The sequence below is a fragment of the Lineus longissimus genome, chromosome 4 (assembly GCF_910592395.1).
Source record: "Lineus longissimus chromosome 4, tnLinLong1.2, whole genome shotgun sequence".
In the NCBI taxonomy this organism is placed as follows: domain Eukaryota; kingdom Metazoa; phylum Nemertea; class Pilidiophora; order Heteronemertea; family Lineidae; genus Lineus; species Lineus longissimus.
In genome coordinates this window covers 8,104,428-8,127,834 of record NC_088311.1, presented here as the reverse complement: position 1 = coordinate 8,127,834, position 23,407 = coordinate 8,104,428, and the positions used below count along the sequence as shown (strand labels likewise).

Genomic DNA, 23,407 nt, shown 5'->3' with positions numbered 1-23,407 from the left:
TTTTCCTTAGGCCTACATAGCCAAAGGAGGCCAAGTATGTAGAGCATCCCCCTTTTTGGTAATCACTAAAAGATATAGTCTCTTTTAAGGTCCTGACTACATCTGAATATACACTGTTCTTGCCCGAGTTGAGAATCTGGGTGAGGACAAAATCAGTCATGCATGAATTAAGTAGTGTGGAGATCACATTCAGTATGTTTGATAAATATTTGTCTGAATTTCTTTTGGGAGCTAAAGAGATAGTTCTTTGTGGGCCAAATTTCCATTCAATTTAATTTGCTATTTACATAATGAAAGTTGAGGTCAGTTTTCCTCTTGGGTCATCGTTTTTGTGTGAGAGTTTTTTTGGGCAATTCCACTTAACTCTCAAAACCATAATGAATGGAGGTACGCACTTAGTCTCATCGTAACTTGCCTTGACATGTTCTATAATGTTAAAGGGAAAAAACTCGCTCAACTTGATCTGAATTACAATTTCAGTACCAAGTAGTACCAATACTTGAACAGTAGTCTATTGGAGCCAACTATGCTTCGGCCTTCTATTCAGAAAATAAGGTTTCAATGAATGATCAAATGTATGACAATTTTTATGAAACAATCATACATGTACACATTTCGTATCATTAAATTCTGATAACAAGTTTGGAATCAGCCAGATATAGGCCTACAAATAATTAGCATTTATGATAGGAAAGCTATGCATTTTTCTGTCAAGTTATCATGTACATTAGAACCCCTCTATTACGGAAATCCTTGAAACTGACTAATTCTGTCCTTAATAGGTGTCCTGATTACAGAGGTTAATTTGAATGAAAATGACAGCTTTGGAACAAAAACCTATTTTCAAAGGAGAATGTGTTATTTGATAGGGGTCCGCTAAGAGAGGTTTTACTGCATAGGCATTCTTTGAATAAGCATAATCTAGGTGTTATAATTACGATCTCGGACTTATCTTCCAATAGGCCGAGAACATAAAGGGCCTATACTGGAGTTAAACGCCATCCTAAATCTGTCTGAAGGTTTCGGTTCTTTTGGTGGGTAATTGTCTTCGATCCTGCTGTTCTGATCTTATGGTGAATAGCATGCAAAGCATACATGTACATTTTAAGAAAGCAAGCAGTTAAAGGCACATGCCATTGGATAAAAATTAGAAATTCGCAATTGAATTTGAAAATTTCCAATTGCGTAAACTCATATCAAATATAAAATTGCAGTATTGCTGTAGTGTAGACAGATGTACAAATACTATCAATATCAAGTTTCAAATTTGTATGCATAATAACTGCACTACGGCATTGTGTATGACTGCATTTCTATTTTCTCGGACCACCAGTATCACGAATGGCCTACCCCTTTAAAATAGAAGTAATGGCTTAGAGACAAAGCTGTGCTTAGAACACTAGAACAAAAATCTTTCGTGCACTTTGTTCATAATCATTCATAATTGGTTGATTATACATTGTATGTGATAGGCCTATTCGGGTCTACAGTTTAAAGAGAGACTTCTCTTGAACCAAACAAACTACAAAATGTAGTCTTATCTGCACTGGTTCTTGACATGAAAAAGAATTCCCGAGGGGTATTGTTATGCACTTTTTCACTGTCCTACATGTGGAATTCCTAAAATTGGTAAATGCGCCCTTGGCAGGCCTGTTAATAAATGAATATAGGTTTAATATACACCTATACCCCTCCTACAGCCATAGCAAATAACACCATTACAATTTAAAAAAATTAAACTATTCCCGAGTTCTCTATTTGAATAGGAATATCAAGTGTTGACAGTGTAAGAAAATGTCTCTTTGTTCTAGCTTGAGGAGAGAGTACATCGTGACATTTTCAGAAATTGTCAAAATTATAAAATCATATTATTTGTAAAGGAAGAGGGGTTAGGCCTATAAATGATCTGACGACAAATATCTAGACCAAAATATCAAAGTTCTAATAGATGTATATAAACATATTGTGCGGGATTATCAGATATTAGTTTTGCAGTATTCTTATCTCATTGTAAGGGAATGTCTATCAATTGGTTACATTTTCTATTTCTTGATCAAATTGTGTACTGCATTGGCTGTTGGTTAAGGTCAATCTGAAGTATTTTTGTTCTGAATTACCTTGACCTATAAACATGATTAACCTTCTGCTTTTAAATCTGACTAATTTTGCCCAGAAAATCACATGCAAACCCAAGACACTCCATTTTCCAATCAGAAAAATCAATAACCTATCAGTTATTGTCTTAAATTGATCAGGTCAGGTTTGTCGGTAGTGACTATCACGCTATAGCTTTATCAAGTCTGAATATGCTATTATTGGCATTGGGGTCTATGACGTGTCCTGTTCATTATCAAGAAGTGGAGATAAGAATTAATTACTACAGAAATTCTATTGTCACTTTGAAATACTCATAAGATGTGACCCACCTTGACCAACAAGGTTTTTGCACGATTGACCAGTTTAAAACCTTGTCATATGTTGGCTTCTATGCTGTTGTGCTCCCAAAGATGGGCTTACAGGACTGGTCAGTCTGTAATAAAGAGTAGAATAAAAGTTATCAAAATGCCAATATTGCCCCCTAGCTGGCTCATGCCGACTTATCGGCGGTGAATATCAGTCCTTAAGTCTCCCTTCCACCACCGACATCAAGGGCTAGGAAATCTGTCAGACGCACCATCATTAAACAGGTGGCCAATCAAATTGCTCAACACAAAGTAATTGAATGACAGTCTGAATTGATAGTGTCAACCTCAGGATCAGGTTAGCCTTCTTCTATACAACATGCACTATGCATTTGGTTAATTTAACAACTTAATTTTAATTTTTAGAGGAGAATATTTTGCCTTCCTGAACTGACAAATTCATAGTCTTTATTTATTCTTGCTACATTGTAGTACTGTAATAACCTATGATACTATTTCTGTGAAATGGTGTATAATTCACCATGTGAAATGGTGTATAATTCACCATAAATCTCGAGTATATTTAGGACTATTTGATCAATAAGTCTGAGCTTTTGTGATGAAATACAGTATTAGGTGTTCTATTTCTTTGTGAGAATCGATGGGTGATTGGTGTATCTTTCGATGCATTCTCCTGTTTTAGTAATTTTCATAATTTTGTTAAATTGTCAATTTTGACTGACATTTTTCGACAAAATAGTTTTTTCATTCTAGAAGGTACCCACTTGAGCTAGTTTGAAATACAACATAGTTTTATCATATGGCAGCTGAATATTTAATATTAGTGCAAGTACACAAATGCTACTGCATTAATCAATCATCATAAAATTCATGTAAAATTTATAAAACCTCTCATCATGGGTTACTGTATGACATTGAATTCTATTAGGTCTGCGACAAATGTGGAGCATCGTCAAGATCAATGAGCAGTGGCATTTCACAATTGTAGGGTTGTGGTTCAGTCGGATGTCCTTTGGAACCTCCCTTAATAGCTGACACTTCTATTAGCTGGACACAGGTTTCGTAGTTGAAGGTAATTCCAAGCACCAACCAATAAAAAGATTCTTGCCTTACCCGAAGCAGCATCTTCCCGAGTTTTCCATTCATGCTGCACTGCCTGTTTACATCTGATAAGATTGTATACATACCTGTAAAACAACCAGACTTGAAGTTCTTGGTTTATCGTTTGCCCTAGGATTCTCCAGAATTCCCCTAAATCATGTTAATCACCTGTGCTACAGTAGAGCTTTTATCTCAAGGCTCTTTTCTTAGTTGATTAACGTTTCAGTTCAAATTCTGGTAACCAAACTGATAGGAAGAAAAAAACAATAAATCAAAGATTCCTTCCTTCGAGCAATTGTGTGGGCAAGTGGTTGAAATAGAGCTTTGTGGTAACGGTATTCTTTTCTGTTCATTTCTATTAGCTCGTTAGTTTGCCTACCAGTGCCAAAAATGGTAGATTCCCTGTGACGCCTTTCAAAAAGAACGTTTCTAAGGGACTGCATACTTTTGCAGTAGTTCAGGTTTTGGTGTTCAGGGATAATAATGTCAAACATGTACCAGGATTAACATCATCAACATTTAGCGTCTGAAACTGGAAGAAGACCTAAACTTAAAATTGACCTTCTGGCTCTTGAATTGACCTTTTGCTCTTGAAATGAGTTATATATTCTTGAATCAGATAATAAACTGAGGCTGGTAATTAATGAAAATGAAAGAAAAAATAACAAAGATTTCAGACAATGGTTTCATTGACTAAAATGATGATATCATATTCTTGATTTCCCCAAAGAAAAAAGTAAGATTTCCCTTGCCAGTTTGTAGAACTGATGATGTGGTAATGAACCCTCTCTGATTAAAATAGGACACCAAATGTGATAACTCTAGGGCATCCTGATTGTTTTTTTCCAAGACCTCTTGTGCCAATAAACTTATATCACCTAAATTTCTTCATAGCTTTTTGACTTGTTAAGAATTTCACACATTTCAACTTAATTCTGTCTGATCTTTAGATTTGAAAATGTGCTAAAGATCAAGCATATCTACCAATAAAGTAATATGATTGCTGCTTAAACAGCATGCCGAATCTGAAAAATTGTAGGTAAACTTTTTCCTTCAGTATTCTAAACCAAGGTACACCATGATTTCAGAATATGTTGAGACTATCACTTGAATCTATTGGCTATATAACACTTGGTGTGCAATAGTAGTCAGTATGTTTATACATGCTGCATCTCAGCATTCCGTTGATGATTGATGAAATCCTTAATACCAGGCATCGTAAATATATGCAACTGTTAAGACATGCTGAAGTAAATTCTCATGTGTTTTTACAACAAATATGATGAAATTGGCATTTCTTGTGCAGACTGAAGGTTTCTTTAGCTGGGTATCCGTAGACTCAATTGTAGCATATTTCCTCATACAGGGTTTGCTTGTGACCATGTGCGCCTCACCCAGAGAACCTTTGTTTGGCCTATCGGACCTTCCCATTAGATGTACCAGGGAACAAGCAATGAAGACAATGCCACAACTCCACAACTCCACAAGCTCACTTTTTCACTGCCCACGAAAATGTAATTCAAATTAATTCTTTCTTCCTGTTGTGGAAGAAATCACATGACTCCCTACTTCCCTGGTACACATGTCTCCCTACGTCGTATTACTTCTGACACCTAATTTCGGTCTGATCTGATCATCGACTTGGCCACCGGGGGGCCAAAACTAAAAAAGGTAAGAAGTGCAATATTTCGCATGATAGTGACTTGTTTTCAATGATATTTTTATGGTACATGTGGGTACTCCGAGCAAGGATACATCACATGTCATACCGACTTTGGTTTGACCTATATACTATACTTGTAGAATGTTTCTTTAAACAAGGATGAATTCCTAACCACCAAATATCTAGACAGTGAGCACAATGGCCTCAGGCCATTTCATTTCTTTTAGTGGTTTTAGCATATAGCATTTTCCATATTAATCTTTGACTTCTTGCTCATTAATCTTTCAAAACATCTCCAGTTTATTATCTCAAAGGGCCATTTGGCATTAAGAAGGAATCTTTATGCTCTGCCAGTGTGGGAATGATGGCACAATTGATTTTGTTATTACATGTAGGGAAGAACATGAGAACACTGCTGAAGGACATGAGAGCACTGCCAAGTGACACTAATACTCTAGTTTCACCGATGTAGGACAGCTTCATTAATTACTCAAAAATCGAAAACTAAACTAAGGTCAAGCTGGAATTAACATGATGTCATGACCATCAGAAAACTTGTCACCAATCCATTGTATATTCAAGTGGAACATTCTGAATGGGATCTAAGGACTATGAGCATAATTTACCAACTTCTTGGATATTCAAAACTGCTCCTAGATCGGTGAAATTACAGTATGTTTTAAGTTCTAACCTTGGTTAGTGAGATGGAGCTGAAATATTGCCTAATGTGTCCCTTGCTCTCGTACCACCAGCAAGCTGTATTTCACCAAATACATTTTTTTCCCTTTCTTCCACAAAAACTCACATGCATGAATCTAAAAGATTATTACTTATGGCTAAAAGCAACCAATATAGATATGATGGATTTCCAATAATTGTCTCTGCCTTTGGTACATCCACTTGTCTACTGTAGAATGAAATATTTTTTCGCAGCATTAAACTTTTGTGATTGCCAAGGGATAGACACATTTACGTCAGGTTATATTTTTGCCTGTCAAAAGGTGATTTTTGCAGACAAGATAAACAAGTCCCACACTGCACAGTTATTCAGGTACATTTGTAACCACCTTATTAGGCCTACTTGAAACCAAAACGTGTTACATAAGAGTCAAGGGACAACTGCAATTGAGAAATTTTGTTGATTACAAACAACTCAGGTGAAAAATTTCAATGGAATCTATGAGACTCTACTGTAAAAATCATTTTTTTATTATTTCGTGGAAAATCACCAAAGTTTTCACGGCGTAATATTTTCGAGAGCATGATCTATTAATGAAAATTACCTGCACGAACTTTCCTGAGCAACAGTCATGTATCTTTTGGTGGAAATGTCAGTCAACACACACACAACATTATTGTTTTGAATGTCACTTATACGAAGCAATAAATATTGTTCTCATTCATTTTTTATGAAGGAATTGAGTCGTAGAACATGTTCTTTCAAAGAAATAGACATAAAAATCGATTGTTATTTCAAAGATATAGATATGAAATATACAAAATAGATTGTTAATGAAAGCAGTTGTCATGCCTTTATGGGGATTGGTTTGGTTGCCTGCGCAATTCCTGTTCGTTCCTGTTCATTGTATTTTCTTGCAACTCATGGGAATAGAAACAACCATTAACCAAGTGCGGTTTTTTGTTCACAAGTTCACTAAAGCTTGGTGTATACTCTCGTTTTAATGATAAAAGACCAGTTGATCAATAACTACAAGAAAACGAGAAAGAGACCAACCTGAAACCTAACATCTCGATCACCTTGGTACCGCCAAACGTTTGTCTAACGTGTTAAATGACATGGACGGACCATGTGCCTTGATATTTCTTGATCTTTCAGAAGCAGTCTTAGATTGGTGAAACAAGTGTATACCAGTCTACAAAGAGGATTTTTTTCGAAATTTATTTTCATTACTTATTTACAGAATTGGTAATTTTTATTTCCACTTCAATTTTCACGTTTTCTAACAAATGGGGTGGGGCTTTTACATTGGGAAGGAATATTTGTTGTGAAATTTTTCAAGAGCATCTTGTGACTCTGTGTGGGGGAGTGCATAGCTGGAAAGGCTATTTGACAACACCTATGGTCAACCTTCTTGTCCATTGCTCGAGTCTCTCTTTGTCAGGGAATGCCATCTGGCAACACCTTCTTGTCCATTGCTTGAGTCTCCTTGCTGGGGAGGCCATTTGACAACACTGATCTTCTCTTACCACTACTTTCCACTCCAACTTGAGAGCCTGTCTCTTTGCCTGATGTCTGAGAAAATGAACCCGAAATTCAATTTTCTGGTAGAATCTAATTTTGTACTCTTGGCTGTCAATATACATTTAGCAGTACATTTAGATGATGGAGATGTATTTGCTGACCTTTTCAGGTCTAATCATTGAGAATGGAAAGAACAATTCTATCATACCAGTACAATTACTGAAAAACACCAAATTTGTTCAGGCATTGCATTTTCATTAAAGATAAAACTCATAAAAGGATATTTTTCCATTTGAGAAAGAGAAACAAGAATACGGCGAAAAAGTTGTGAATTTCTTTCTTTTTGAGATATTTTTGGGAATCCCCAAGATGAATGGTCATGTCAGTTTTACCTAAAAGTACATGCTTGAGTACATAATTCTTCATTAGATTGAACCCTGGCTGTTACGATAAAGTCATCCGAAACGACTATTGTGTCTGCAACAGATACACATGTAATCTCAAGGTATTGACTTTGCAACCAACTCAAATCCTGATGAATATTACATGGCAATCCAGTGGAAAATGTCCCCAAGACGCTTTTATGGTTTCGGGTATTTGTAAACAAGTAATGGCCAGCTGCTGTGTGGCGAATCTAAGTTCTCTGGGGAAATGTATATGGAAAGGTAATCTGGAAGTAAATGCACTCTTCTCTTTGGAATTATTTATGTTGCCTTCAGTTGGCTCTAAGCCGCTGAGTCAACTATAAAACAGTTAGTTTTATCATTGTTGATGGGTGTTATGTGGTACCTACAGCAAAGCTGCTATCTGCTTTAATAGGCCAAGTAAAAATTAAATATTGTTCCTTGCCAAACCTGTTCTCAAAATTTGGATGGGGTATTTTTTTTTATTGATGATTGATGTCAGATCTGACATATTTCAAGGGAAAAACATACGACCAAAGGACAGATGTGCACCCTCACCCACTGGAATGGAATACATCTCTTAAGTCATGATATCGTTAGGACTCATAATTGTATAATGGAAGTGCTGTCAGCGCAGTTTGCGCATGTATGACAGATTTAGGAACGAGTTTACAATCCCTGATCACACCCCAAAAAAAGGTCATCGGTTGACTAACCAAGCATCACTGTTCAGTGGATTTATAGTTGAATGCGATCAAACTACGTCATTTCCGATCAGGGATTCTAAAGCCTGCACCACACGGTGAAAATTTGCGTGATGCAAGTGACACGCGTGCATGTTGCGACAGGCAAATTCTCACAGTGTGGGGTCGTTTTTTGCTGCGTATCTTCCCTCGCGAGTCGAGACGCAGCCGATCTAGCATGTTTGATATTTTCTCGACACGCGAGGAAGTTAATCACCGTGTGGGGGCTACCTGCAGCAATGTAGCGCGAGTTCGACGAATCACAACAAGCAGATCGGTCACATGATTTATAGGTCAGTCACATGATACCAAAATGGCACTCTGTGGAACTGGCGATACTTCATGGGGTCCTCCTCCCGCAATTCAGCAATTAGATTTGCATAGGCCCCCTTATCCTCTCTTCTCTGAATCCATGGCCTTGTCCAAAGACTACGGTCCACGCGGCGCCGCCTCCGCCGCCGCCTCCGACGGAGTAACAGCAGGAGAATACGGGCAATTTGGTCTTCTTGGTCCATAATACGTCTCATAGGATTTGACAGTTCCCGGGCGCTGCCATTTTGGTATCATGTGACTGACCTATAAATCATGTGACCGATCTGCTTGTTGTGATTCGTCGAACTCGCGCAACATTGATGCAGGTAGCCCCCACACGGTGATTAACTTCCTCGCGTGTCGAGAAAATATCAAACATGCTAGATCGGCTGCGTCTCGACACGCGAGGAAGATACGCAGCAAAAAACGACCCCACACAATGAGAATTTGCCTGTCGCAACGTGCACGCGTGTCACTTGCATCACGCAAATTTCACCGTGTGGTGCGGGCTTAAAGTTTAGCCCAGATTTACATTGTAAAACGTAAGGAAGTGGTGGCAAAATGTAAAATACTGATTTAGCCGATTTTGCTGGCAATCTCTGTCTGTGAAAATAAAGCATTACCTGTTGTTATCTGTTGCTATCTTTCTTTCGTAATCTCATATTGCTCCAGTCGATGTGCCGTCAACTTCGAACCATGCTCTACCTCTTAGAAGTCGCCAGAGAAAAATACAAAGTTGCATCGATGATCGATACTTGCTGATTTTTAATTCCAAAAACCAATACGGATTCCTTTGATGCAGAACAATTTCCTGGAGAATATTATTTCAGTGAGACTAACGCTGCTATCATGAAGAATCTTAGATCACAATGGTGTTTTAGCATATATGTCTTGCATTTACTGGGATGGTGTTGCCTGAACCAGCTCACTCTGGTTACATGGATGAACCGGCTTGGGGACAAGACAGTCCTTGATAGTCCAAAATAGCCATGTGTCTTGCAGTTCTTGCAGAGCTCTGATTCTGTAAAAACATTCCCTTCAGCCCTTGCTAATAGTTACCCTGAGATGAAAGCAGTCGAATGATGGGAATCATCTTCAGTCCACTGTGTCCACTGATCAAGTAAAGCTTTGTGTGTAACTGACATGCCCATTGATTTTCCTTGAGAAAAGCACTGGTTTCCATTCTTTAGATGAAGATTCTCACCTGAACACATTTGACACGTGCATCTGATGAGATGGTATGTTTTGGCTCAAATAAGAAATGCTGCGGCTGATTACAGGTCATATTGTTCTTGTAGGCATACTTTCAAAGTAAGTAGTCGGGCAATTCCGACATGATATTCCCAATTTTTGGAAGTTTTCGTACTTGATCCTCATGAAAAGGGTTTAATTTTAACACAGAGAAGGAGAAGTCTATGCCTAAGCACTCGACTGTAAAATGTTGAGTTCTTGAAATCTGACCAGAAATGAACATGTTAGAGGCATATTTTGATTTTGAATTTGTCTGTTAAATACGCAACATTTACAGTCAAAGCTGAGTCAGATTGTTGAAATGGTGGCCTGTTGATTTAAAAAAGGCTTTGGCGAAGTTCAGTTTTCCTTCTAGTATTATATTTCCATTTGGTCATTTTCTTTCATCACAAAGGTATATTGGCGCCTTGGTTTTAAAGCTAGATGGCTGCTAATTGCTTATCAACAGTCTGAAATTTTCCAAAAGAATTCATACGTATAACAGTGTTTCATGTACTTTGATATAATTGCATTTGAACAATCCTTTAGTGATGATTACTCAAAGCAGTATTGATATGGACATTTAGAGCATGTTTCGATGAAATCTTTTGAAAGCTGCTTATTTTTTCCTTGTGCCATCTGAGATGACTAAGTCTTTCGCTTATGGCTTTTGATAGTGACTCTCATTTGATGATTTTTACTTCAGTATCTAAAAGGTAGGATTTTGTCGTGCTAAATGTGGCAAGTTACTTCTTATAAGTATAATGAGTAGTACACTATACATAGTGCTAAAAATAAATGCCTAGAAGTATTTACCTCTTTTATTTCTTTGGACGTGAGGAGAGGCTGATGTTTCAACATCGTTGCTGCTTTGGAGCGTAGAAAAGTAGTTAATTGCATTGGAGTTTTATTGCTTTCTGGTTTGAGCTTCAAAATGCAGTCAGCCGACTAAGGTCATTCACCTTGCTAGTACGAGGACTTTTTACATAAATTCCTTTTGCTAATTAGAATAATTTACCTATCTTTAAAGATGCCTAGTTAGATTTCAGTTCCTTCAAGTAGTGAAAGAATTAGCATACCTTTGAAACTATCTTTCTTTCATGTGCAAAACTTCAAAATCAACCCAGACATGTGTCTTGTTTGTAAAGTTGGTTTGAACTTTCTTTTGTAATGTTTGAGAATCTCCAGCCATCTGCATATACTTTCTAAGGTTGGTGTTTATTTGATAGTCTGAAAAGTAAGTGACCTTGAATTGGAATAGGAACCTTGACCTCAAGAGTAGGGGGCACCATCTCTTAGATAATTTGAAGCCCATAGCAAACATACTTACGCACTGGGCCTAAAACCCAGTCAATCATAGCTTGTGAAATGGTCCTTCCTATTTACATTGCAATACATTTTATACGATTATCCCAACTTGCCATATGTTAGATGGTATGAATGTCCTTGGACTAGCACAGCATCACTTTGCCATAAGAGGTACTGTGACCTAGCTGGTTGCATCGCTGACTCTTCTTTGTAGTGGTAAGAATTGGTTATTGTTGGTTATTGTTTCTCATCCTTGTATCATGTGCAGCCAGGAGGTATCAGAATAAATGAAAAAGAACAAAAAGATGCCAATAATACCATTGCCGATACTGGATATAATATTTTCTGTTTTCTAGATATAAGGTGGTAGCAATGCCTTGGCCTTAGGTTGCCTTTGATCCTTTGTTTTTAGGCTGGGGATAACGCCATACTTAGTCTTCCATCATGCCCATGGTTTAGAGATTAGCCATGTCTGTGTCCTTGGCATGGACATGGAAAGTTGGCAATATACTTTAGTTTCACCAATCTAAGACCGCTATATCAATTTACTCATTAGTAGTGTATTACAAATGTATTAAGAACAATTGCGGCAAAAGTCAGGTACCATAAAATCATGCGGGTGACTTATATGTGAAAAAACATGCTTTTCTTTCATATTCTCCAGATACGAAATTCAGCTCGCTACTATAGGTATGACATCATTTTCCTTGTTGAGGACGTCACGCCGCGGGCTTTCATGAATTATAATATGTGTGATTTCTGCGTTAAGCTTTTTTTATTGAACTGTTTGTTATCATCAAAAAATCAAATTATAAAATGTTAAAAATGTCAGTTGATCTTTAAGAAGTTGATTGAAAGAGGGATTGCCACACACCCTGGATCAAGTTCCTATGATAGACTTGAACTACATGTATGACCGTGGTGTTACATCAGAGACTCCCCTGTGGTGACACGACTGAAGATATCATCATTTGTCACCTTCATTTCGAGAGTTCACATATAGGTGAGGAGTGTGTCTACAGTTTATCAAGGTAACCAAGGTATCCACCGCCTTAATGGAGTGTAGACACACTGGATACCAGTGTTACTTCATGTTGCTATGAAGACTCCGCTTCTCGTGGGGTAGTTTACCGCCTTTAGGTATTTCTACCTCAGCGTAGAGTGGTAATGACAACATAATACTTTAAAAACATAATACCGTGAAATTTGCGTGTGCGCTTTTGATATTTTCATGCACCATCAAAAGCTAACTAAAAAGGCGCAAACATTTCAACAGTACTGCAACTCTTAAATTTCGACAGCAAAAACGATATTCAGTCTATCCCCAAGTGCCTCTCTTCTAATAAAGTATACATACCATCAACCTTATGCATACATGACCCATCACAGCAATACCACGTGGATGATGCTCTGAGCTTGGCAGGCTGAGACAGACTGGTTGTTCATTTCACTGTTGTCCGCTTTTTGTAAAATCTGAGTACATCAATTTCTTCTATTATCTCCTGGTGTCCTTGGCTCATCTTCTGTGCGGCATGCATTTGGTTTTGCTGTGGTATTTGCATTTGGTTTTGCATTATAGTGACAGTCTAATAACCAGCCTTGCATTGAGGGAGACACTTTTCGCTAAGCTATTGTGTATATTTGAACCCAGAAGTATTAAGGTAGCAGGAAGGGTTGGGCGTTTGTGGTTTCTGAGTCTGAGGGGGTTGGTGTCTGTTGACTGTGCTTTAAGAGAGACTAGGCATGGCGCCAGTCTCTCTTAAAGCACAGTCAACAGGCATTTGGTCTCAGTATTTGGGTTTTGATTGCCATGACTGTACCCCTGTAAAAGTCAGATGAGGAGAAGTTTGGAATGATGAAAGCATTGAAGAAGAAGAAATGTTATTATTGAGGAAAGCAAAATTTATTATGAGACTAGAAGGCAGTGTCCTGACTTGATTATTTTGAAAATGGCGGTCTGAACACATTAAAAGGTGGAACATGGCATTTTATCGACTTTGAAGTGTTCCGCAGTTAAAGGGAGACTATAGGCAGCAGCTAGGTAGGCAAGATAAAGTCATACAAATTTGCCAATAGGGGTCAGTCATATCTCTAGGCATGGCGCCAGTCTCTCTTAAAGCACAGTCAACAGGCATTTGGTCTTAGTATTTGGGTAAGTACAGAATCAAGGCAGCTCAGAGAGCAATGATTGAACGATGCTGTGGACAAGTCCAAGGATACTGCATCAGTCACAACCAACTTCTCATCAGAAAGCGTCACCACCAGCATATTCAATGTTTAGTTCCAACCTGTACCAGTCCAATGCACGCCTGTCATGGTCAGCAGTGGTCAGCTTAGCGCGATATGGAACATTCTTCTGAAACTCAAGCGAGGGAAGTCTGCTCATTAGCCTATCTCGCGCACTGCCCCTTCTTGTCAAACATCGTAGTGAAATCGTGGTACAGTGGGGCGTCCTCGAGGATTGCAGCTGGTCGGACAGACGTGAGGTGGAATGTGAGCGGCTGCACTTCTTCGTTGATGTGCGATGGCAGATAGCACAGTTGTTGCGTTGCATGACAGCTGAAAGTGAATGTGATATTATAGAACTGAGGCGTTTGCAATGAGACTATAGGCGAAGTAGAAGCAAGGAGTGAAATGGGCCATCTTCCAGTGACTAATATACAGAGTAAGGGCACTGGGTGTTGTTAGATTCAGCATTGAATGTATTCCCCGTACAAGCGTGAATAGTGTGGACATACAGTGAGAGGTGAGAGACCCCTATTGACTACTTCTTGTAACTTTATCTTGGATATTATATTAGTATTGAACTTCTAGCCATGGAATATGAAGAAATTGAAGTTGTACTTGTAGGCATGGAATATGAAAAATTATTCAACGGTGAAAGACATTATTCCATGAGGCTTTGCCGTGATCGCAAAGGACGCGACGTGATTGGTTCACATGCTAATGAGGTATGATAATGATAATTACCTCTATAATGCTACTTGGATAGCGACTGTGTCGTTGACTGCAACAGTGGTCAATGTCCATGTGTGCCTGTAATGTCAATGAAGTATGATGAGGTGATGACGATAGTGCAATTATTAAATATTGGCAAGAGATCATACTGCAACATAGGTCTTGTTTTTGACAGATGACTGTGCGACATTCCCATTGGGTCTTGTTAGAGTCAGCGCTGCATGTATTCCTTGTACAAGCTTGAATAGTTGTGACGGACTTTGAGGGGTGAGAGACCCCTATCGGCTACTTCGTCTAACTTTATCTTGCCTACCTAGCTGCTAGCAATAGTGCCCCTTTATCAAGACTGAAACCCACTGTGCGGGGCTAAGAAATTACCTTTATAATCCTAGTTGGATAACCACTGTGTAGATGATTTGAAGAGTGCTCTGTGGATGTGTGCCTGTAATGTCAATGAAAGTATGATGAGGTGATGACGATAGTGGAATGACGAAATATTGGAAAGAGATCTATTCCTAGAAGAACATATGTCCTGTTTTGACTAGGTGGCGCATTTTAGAATCAGCAGTGAGCACTGTGTGTAACATGGTGGAGGCACCGGAGATAATAACTGTGTCGAAAGTATTGTTATAGGGCCTTCCCTAGGCCCATGGGGTTAAATTTACAATCCACGATTGAAAAGACGTAGTTTGATCGCATTCAACTATAAATCCATTGAACAGTTGTGTTCCTTTAGTCAACCGATGACCTTTTGTTGGGCCATGATCGGGGATTGTAAACTGTAAATGTATTATGGACTGGGAGACGGGGGAAACACAAGTGAAACTGAAACAGACCAAAACAAGTGATTTTGGGGCTTTGGTTTAGACGCATGCCCCACATGCGCTATGCGGGATTATACGGTTCATGTGAACTTGTTGACATCCACATGATCTAGTGCTGTTATTGGTCATGGTACATGGTAGGCCTAATCATCATGGCTATATGTTTCAGGAAAAGCTCGGAGTAAAATGAACTGCCGATGAATAATGATGTTGTTCATGTTTAGGCCTACCATGTTTACTAGTACATAGCCATAGGGTATGCACTGGCCAGTGCACTTTCTGCACGTCGTCATGGTCATGTACGTGATACCTTGCATATTTTGTTTTTTGAATGCGCATGCTTTTTGGGCAAAATCACTTGTAGTACCAACACTAATGAATAATGTCTTCTTATCCCTATGACTCCATACAGTGAGGGCATTGTCCCATTCCCATCAAATGGTAACTTATTGTACCGTATTAGGGTGGAAGTTGGGGAGCAGATACCTACCGTTGCACGCCTGTCATAATCAGTAGTGATGAGCTTAGCGCGATATGGAACATTCTTCAGAAACTTAAGCGATTGAAGTCTGCTCATTAGCATATCTCGCGCACTGCTCCTTCTTGTCAAACATCGTAGTGAAATCGTAATGGAAAACGTCTGGCTTTGCGCCAGACGTTGAGACTAATAAGTGAAGAACTAATAGGTAAAGAACTTCTACTTGCGCGAGACTGCTCTGATAAAATTATCATTGCAGAGACTACGATGACGTACACATATATTTTTTACAATCAAAAATGCCCTCAAAAGACGACATGGAATGATTATTTTATTGATATTTCCTACTATATACCTTCCAATTATCACTTTATACAAATAGATCGGCGTTAGGTCGCATGCTTTTCTTTCCTGGTGACACTATAAAGCAAAATAGTTGCAACCCCGTAAATGCGCTATAAGTCCAATAATAAGTGACGGTGACCCGTTATAAATGTTTCGCCAGCTTCGCTTTTTTGCCGCTACGCGGCGCGTTGGGCCCTTGCGTCCAGCAATAATAACCCGAATTCCCCACTTCCATCCCTCATTACCTTACGGAATTGTAATGATGCACTCATGATCTGGTTACCTTTAGAAGTTCATCGATTTCTTCTTCAGCTATTCGTAGACTGCTAGTGATTATTGTCCTTTGAAAAAGTTGATGCAAGGTGACATCCAACCCATGACATGATCAGTAAGTTGGGTGTATACCAAATGGGTTCAGTGGCTTCGGTCATGTTTCCTGATCCTTACAATAATGACATTACTATATCCATGGTGAGAGGGTGAGAGGTGACTCTGGTAGTTGTCAGCGTGTGTGCCTAGCTTTGAGAAAAAATACGTAACTCATGCATGATGAAATGTCGTACTTAAAGACATTGTCAATCCATTGAGTTGATGCCCTGATGAAGTGTAGTGTTAAGATGCTAAAATTGGTGAATTTGCTCATTTTGCCCGGTGGTGCACCCTTTAACCTTTATTGTATGATATAGCCTTTCTGCATCTGTCACGTCATAAGGTCACGCATATGTTACCAAATCTTCCCTGCTGAGCTTACACTACATCAAAATATGTGACCCATCACAGCACAACCAGGCGCATAACGTACATAAGATGAGCCTAAATGACACCAGGAGATAATGGAATAAAATTGATGTACCCAGATTTCACAAAAAGCAGACAACAGTGAAATGAACAACCAGTCAGTCTCAACCTGCTTAGCTTTATAGAGCTTTTGCTGTGACAGGTCACATATTAGTTTCTTTTCAGTAGAATGGAAGACCTCTGATTGGATTTTTTTTCATTTATTATCTTAAAGTTTGTCAGATAGGCATGCAGTAAGACTTAGTAAGACGTGAATTATGTTATGGAACATGTTCTGTGTAGGGAGAAACTGTTTACAGCCGTGCATCTTGTTGTCCGGTGTGGTTTTTGTTGTTCTCACCAATTTCACGATATCTAGTATTATGACCCGTAGTAAGCGTGATCTGCGTCATGTGCATATAAGTTGTGACAAACTAACTTGATTGTGAAGTATCTCCTATTTATTCATCCTGAACTTTAGGGCTTTTTACTTGTGACTTATAACTGGGCTAAGCCCTGAATAAATCCATAAGCTTCCAGCAGAATTGCCAGCTGTTCTCTAACATGTCTTATGTTACAGCAAACCCCGCTTTTCAATGTCACATCTGTACCATATTTTGTCTCGGAAACAGATTTCAAGTAACTACAATCTGTATTCTCATATGCAATAAGTCACATTTGTACAGAGTGAATTTGTCCGCCTCATCCCGCAAATTACCATTGGTTTACCCCAGGGCCAGTAAGGTGTACGAGGGGAGGAGCATACGACTGACCCTATCTACCTGGTCACTGCCTTCCCTTCAGGTTCCATCTGAGGGCCTCCCTGGTAATGCTGGTGGCTGGTTTCCTTGCTGTGTGGCTAAGTAATCCCCACTCTCTCTTTAGCGCTTGGATTTTATCCTCTCCTGTCAAGCTCTCCACAGATTGACATTTGAGACTTAGACAGACTTCTCATAGTGAACTAAAATAGAATTATCTTTCGGTCACCTGTGATGTGATGGTCATTGTGACTTGTAGTGCTGCAATGATCGATTCCCTGACAGGTTGTGATCAATTATTTTCATGAATTTAAGATAAATTGCTCTTATCGATTGCCTTCTTGCATTATGCCTCAAATTAAAAATTCGTCATCAGTGGGGTTGGAGTACAAGAAGAGGGGAGGTGCACAGCAAGCATAAAGGGAGAGTATAGGCAGGAGCCAGATGGATGCAATAAAGTTTCATGAAGCTGTTGATAGCTAGATGACTCCAGTAGCTGTTCGTACATTTGCACTGTTCATGCATGTGAGAGGAGTCAAAAATGGAGGGCCTCTTGGTGCCGTGGTTTTTCAGATAGTATCAAACCTCGTGCCCTATCCCCTGTTCACCTCGTCCCAGATCCACAACTAGTTTGGCAATACGACGCCTACCAATACTTCATGTGCAACAGTACCGGGGTTTCTGCATTTCCTTTCAATGCATTTTGCAAATGGCTGTCCGGTCACTGATTTTTCTAGTCGCAGGACAACTGAACCTGAGGGAGTTATTGGCCCATACTTATTTATACTCTCCGATTAACATCATTAGTTCACTACTGTATTAATAGTCATCGATTATGACCAGGCAATTTTATGGATAATTAGCCGCAGTAATGGCACAGCAACATTTTATAGTGCACTTTTATACGAGGGCATCTTGTTTGAAGACAACGATATGAGATATTGAAGAAGGAAGTAGTGTTTGTTATTGAGATGCAGACACAAGGATTAGAGTTCTTTTGTTTGAAATGTGATTTGATTGCTTTGTCAAAAGCTGCATTACAATATTTTAGTTTTTTAGCCAAATGCCCACATCAATCAAAATTTAAGTAAAATCCAAAGACCGACAGGCACAATTCCTCTTCGATTAGCAAATAGCCAGAGACAATTTGAAGGAAAAAAGCACCATACGTACACTTATTGATATATTGGAAAATGTGATCACGTAGGGATATTTTTCAAATCTTGAAAATGCTCTGAACGATTTAATGTTGGCAACTCAGTTTTATTTCCGTTGTATTTTTGGATGTTTAAGTTTTGTAGTGTCATACATGTATATATCTTACATTTAGTGTTTATCACACGGTGAACTGATGGTGGAGTGGGACATATTTCGAAAGTCTGTCATGTTTAGTTGAGAACCTTCCTTAAAAATTAATAACCTGATATAAATGAATTTTGACATGATGCAGATATGATAGAGAGTCCTTATTCTGATATCACATCGCTTCAGCATTGATAGTACAGTAGAACCTCCCTTAGCGGACACCTCTCTATTAAGGACAACCTCTCTATTAAGGACAGTAGTTTTGGTCCAAAATTGGGTTTTTACATTCAATTTGACCTCCCTAATCAGGACACCTCTCTATTAAGGACAGCACTTGTCAGTCCCGAGGGTGCCCTTAATAGAGAGGTTCCACTGTACATGTGTATGCACCTGCCATTGGCCATATGAGGAATGATGTGATGTCAAAATGAAAAATGATGAAAGAGTTTTTAAACTGAAAGCCGGAAGTAATTAGGTCCTAATGATAGATTGGCTGTGTTAGAAAATCAAATTTCGAAGATTCTGCAATGTTCAGGTGATTGCTGTTGCTGAAGTATCACCTACATATGGACAAGGAACGCAGACTGAAGGTGGGCATCAATAATGAATGAATAATCTCGGATGATAAGCAACTTCTGAGCATGCACTTGTTGACCGTTTATTGTAAGCGTATCATTCGACCTTGTCAAACAAGATACGCTAGTTTAATAGTGGTTATTCTAGGATAAGCTCAGAATTGATATGCCGGTCAATCAGCTCTATTGAAGATTGAAGGAAAAAAATACAAAAAAGTGACCTCAAGTACTGACAAGGACTCAGGCTCAGGGCATCAATAATGAATGAATAACCTTGGGCAATTAGAAAATTCTTAGCACGTACTAATTGACCCTTCATCAGAATCTACCATGGTATTCTCTCATGTTGATAATAGGAGACACTTATATGTTGCTTGCTTCGTGCTATTTTAGGATAACCACAAATCAATATGCCAATCAGTTCTGTTGCAGTTTTGAATTTAAAAAATACACAAACATGCCATGCACAGTGGCTAAGTGAGTACAGTGATGGATCTTTGCAACATCGAATTGTTTATATCGATCCATATATTGACCATGCCGCTTCACGAGTGCTTATTATCATCTACATTTTATATTAACCCTTCATTTATTTGTGATTTACCGATGAAATTGATTTTGGAATGTAGAAATATCCACTGATCTATCCTGCAGATTCAAGAGGATTTCAGGTTGTGTGTATTGATTTCTCATGCCAGGTTTTTCATGAGGAAACAATTTTGAAGATTGTCTTTTAGCATGAAAACAAAAGTACAGTTTACTATCAGGTGATCACTCTTACTAAAAACTATAAGGTTGTGTTCTGTTCGACATTATCACTCTGTCACATTCCCCTTTCATTCTTCGTTGCTTATAGAAGACTAATGTAAGGTTCAGTGGGACAATTATAGTCCAGGAACAATTATAAACTGTTAAACTGTTCTAAACTCTTATTACACTGGCATGACTGGGCTACCAACATCCAGATGTAGTGCAAGTGTCCTTAAGAAACAGTCCAAAGGCTTGCAATATGGGAGGATGTAACCAATGTAAAAATGTAATGCCATTGTAATGCTTCGGTCTACTATAAATGGCTCAGAAACAGGTGGTTGAGATCCTGCAATGTGAACTGACCAGCTGCAATGTCGATTTTAAAATGAGATGGCGGGATTGTATATTTTCGTCAAATGCACCCATTGGATGTGCATTGAATAGTTGTGATTATCATATTGACAAACATGATGTACAGGTTTTATTGATATTACTTCAGTCAGTGTTAGCAGAACATTATTTTTTTCTTCTTTTTTTTGTTGTCTAATGGAATAAAAACGTGCATATTGGATGGCCAGGTTTAATACATTGTGTTGTGGCAATGTGAACATTGTTTGTCAATGGAAATTGAATATAATAATCATGCATCTTCAGGCAGAGCATTAAATCGGTCTGATGAAAGCTGTAGTGTTTTATCTTGAATGAATTATGATTGCTAGAATACAAATTCTGTCACTTGAAGTCATCAGCCAATTAGAGAATGCATCTCCAAGGCACTGTTTCTAATCGCATTATCTGTCAGTTATATTGCACATCGAAACTGCTTCAATTTGGTCATAAAACTTGTGTCACCAAATGATGGTGCTCGGAGACAAACTTAGGAAGATGATACAGGCTATTACACCCAAAATGTTACAAGATACAGATGAATGAAATCATACTTCAAATTTTCATGTACCAAGTTTCAGGATCAGGTAAGTATTAGCATTTTCCAACACATGACAAATTGGGGAAATGTCCCTTAGTTGAAAGCCCCTTTGCAGAGAATCTGACACATCTTGAACCAAGTGAGAGGTAACAACTCATGTTGCAGGGGATTTAAGGAAATATCATGTCTAATCTCAGATGGTGAAATCCTCTGGGAGATATATATCTCAAATGCTGCATTGTACATACCTTATTCTGAAAAAGCGTTGCTTTTATTAGTGAAAAACATTTTGCAAGTGTCAGTTCTAATACCAGCAGGAAAGATCATATGAAAGTATTTTAAGTTCAAAAGTATAATTCACGAATAGATTTGTAACATGAAGCCTTGTTATGCATGATGTTGCACTCTTGGAAACTTGTATCCCATGGATACATTTGAATTAGTTGCAATTGATCCACACTGTGAAAGAAACAACCTCTGTTTGGGATTTATGTAGACTGAATTTGTTGTTTGAACTCTTGAAACGGCGCTTTTGATCCAAGATTCTTTCACTGATGTAGACATGTTGCTTGACTCTAGATGTAGTTATCTGCTAGCACAACAAAGACATTCGTCTAAAATAAGATCTAACAACACTATTATCATATTACCGTATTGGTGAAGGTCATTTGCCAGTACCAAAACAAAATCATCTTCTGTAAACGCTCAAGTTTTCGCAAGATATTTCATCTTTGCAGATTTTGCGAACAACCTCAATTTCAATGATGATTGAGAAAAAAACATTTTTTGGTTGAAAGACTGAAAGAAATTTGCAATCTTTGCAAAGCGCCCATGACAAACTCAATAATAACTTTTTTTTGGAAAGGCAAGTTGTTATACCAATATTCACCTGGATATAGCTTTGATCCAAATCGTGGAGTTATTTCAGTTTCTTTGATTTCGTGATTTCATTCGATCCTCTTGCATCTTGCATGCGACTGATAAACTGATATAAACAACCCATTAGCCTTAGCGTTGCATCATGACTTATTCATGTAAAGTTCATCACCTTCTAAAGTGTGTGACTTCTGTCACTTTCTAATGACTTTCTTTGAAGGCTTCCATCAAGATGCTTTACATCCATGCTGATTTGGTTGATCAAAGATTAACAAGTCACGACCTCCAAACACTTGCTTTTTAGCAAGTAGCAGGGGTGGGTTACAGAGTGCATGTGCCTGATATTACTGTAAATTGCTAGAATTTTGCAAGCATTTATTTTCGCATATTTCGAAGATGCGAGTAATGTAGATTTGCAAATAAATAACAAAAAATGTTTGTTGATTGGGAAAAAAGAAACGCTGAACTCAACCAATATGCGTATTGTCAAAAAAAATTTTCAGATATTTTCATGATTCCCAGAAAGTAAGGAAGTCCGAAAGTTTTTAATGGATATATGTTTTGATTATGTAAAATCACCCTGTCCTGTTGGAATGCTGGGTTGGAGCAGAGTGAAGATGATGGGATAGTGGCATAACTTGGAAGGGTGTTGCTCCAACTCTGCAGAGTAGATCTTATATGCCACAGTTTGAATCCTCGCACTTCCATAAAACCGTAACACCAACCTGGTCCTTCCACTTAAACCTTCCTCTGAAGTTGGGTTCATGCCATCCTGATCTCATATTAAGAGCGTCACGTTATATCAACACAGCCGTAATTATTCCAAATCAAATGTCAGCGATCAGAATATTTGTGGGACTCTACGATGATGATCGATAACTCGGCGAAGAGAATGTGATGTTGTTATGGTTTCGCTTCTTTGCCCTCGGACATTTTCATATTCATTTCTTCTCTCCATGGGGCATTTATTCCACTATATTGCTTGTTAGAAAAGCAAGCAAACTCCTTGGTGATAGAGGTCATTTCCATTTACAAAACACGAGAGGCGATAAGTCATTTATTTGGACATGTTGAAATATCATTGCAGCATGGAAGACTCATTGAGGATTTTGAATCAACATTGGCAGAAGTTTGAAAATGTCGAGATTTTGTATCCGGGATGCATGCACAAAAATACATATGAGGAATTGAAACCAGGATGGAGAGTCCAAAAAGACACCGAAACCTATCTAAGCCTCCCAGAGATTTTATCGTATTTTCCTGATCCCGCCTCTGATTTGAATTGATTGCATGCCTACCTATTATTCCTGTAATTGCATTAAAAATTAAAATGAGAGAAATCAGTTGCCCTCATTCAGGGGATGGCGTGGGATTTTCTCTACACAGATTGCTCTGACTGAAGAAGTGAATTAGCTTTTGTTGAGGCTGCAACGTTTTCTAACCAGA

General features: G+C 38.4%; 2 protein-coding genes across 9 annotated transcripts in view; one reads left to right on the top strand and one right to left on the bottom strand.

Moving 5' to 3' along the window:
- Window positions 1-15,723, bottom strand: part of LOC135486154 (uncharacterized) — a 127,449-nt gene extending 111,726 nt beyond the window's left edge. The window contains exons 1-4 of one of the 3 annotated variants that reach the window (XM_064768719.1): window positions 15,660-15,723; window positions 14,724-14,787; window positions 14,358-14,423; window positions 13,218-13,946 (exon numbers count right to left, since the gene is read on the bottom strand). In XM_064768719.1, coding sequence (XP_064624789.1) covers window positions 13,803-13,946; window positions 14,358-14,423; window positions 14,724-14,787; window positions 15,660-15,712 — 327 coding nt within the window. In that variant the 5' untranslated portion in view covers window positions 15,713-15,723 and the 3' untranslated portion in view covers window positions 13,218-13,802. Of the gene's footprint in view, window positions 1-13,217; window positions 13,947-14,357; window positions 14,424-14,723; window positions 14,788-15,659 lie in introns of those variants that run through there. The other 2 variants (XR_010446669.1, XR_010446668.1) reach the window with 2 other exon arrangements.
- LOC135486151 (3',5'-cyclic-AMP phosphodiesterase 4C-like) overlaps window positions 1-23,407 on the top strand; it is a 249,309-nt gene that overhangs the window by 71,932 nt on the left and 153,970 nt on the right. The window lies entirely within an intron of this gene.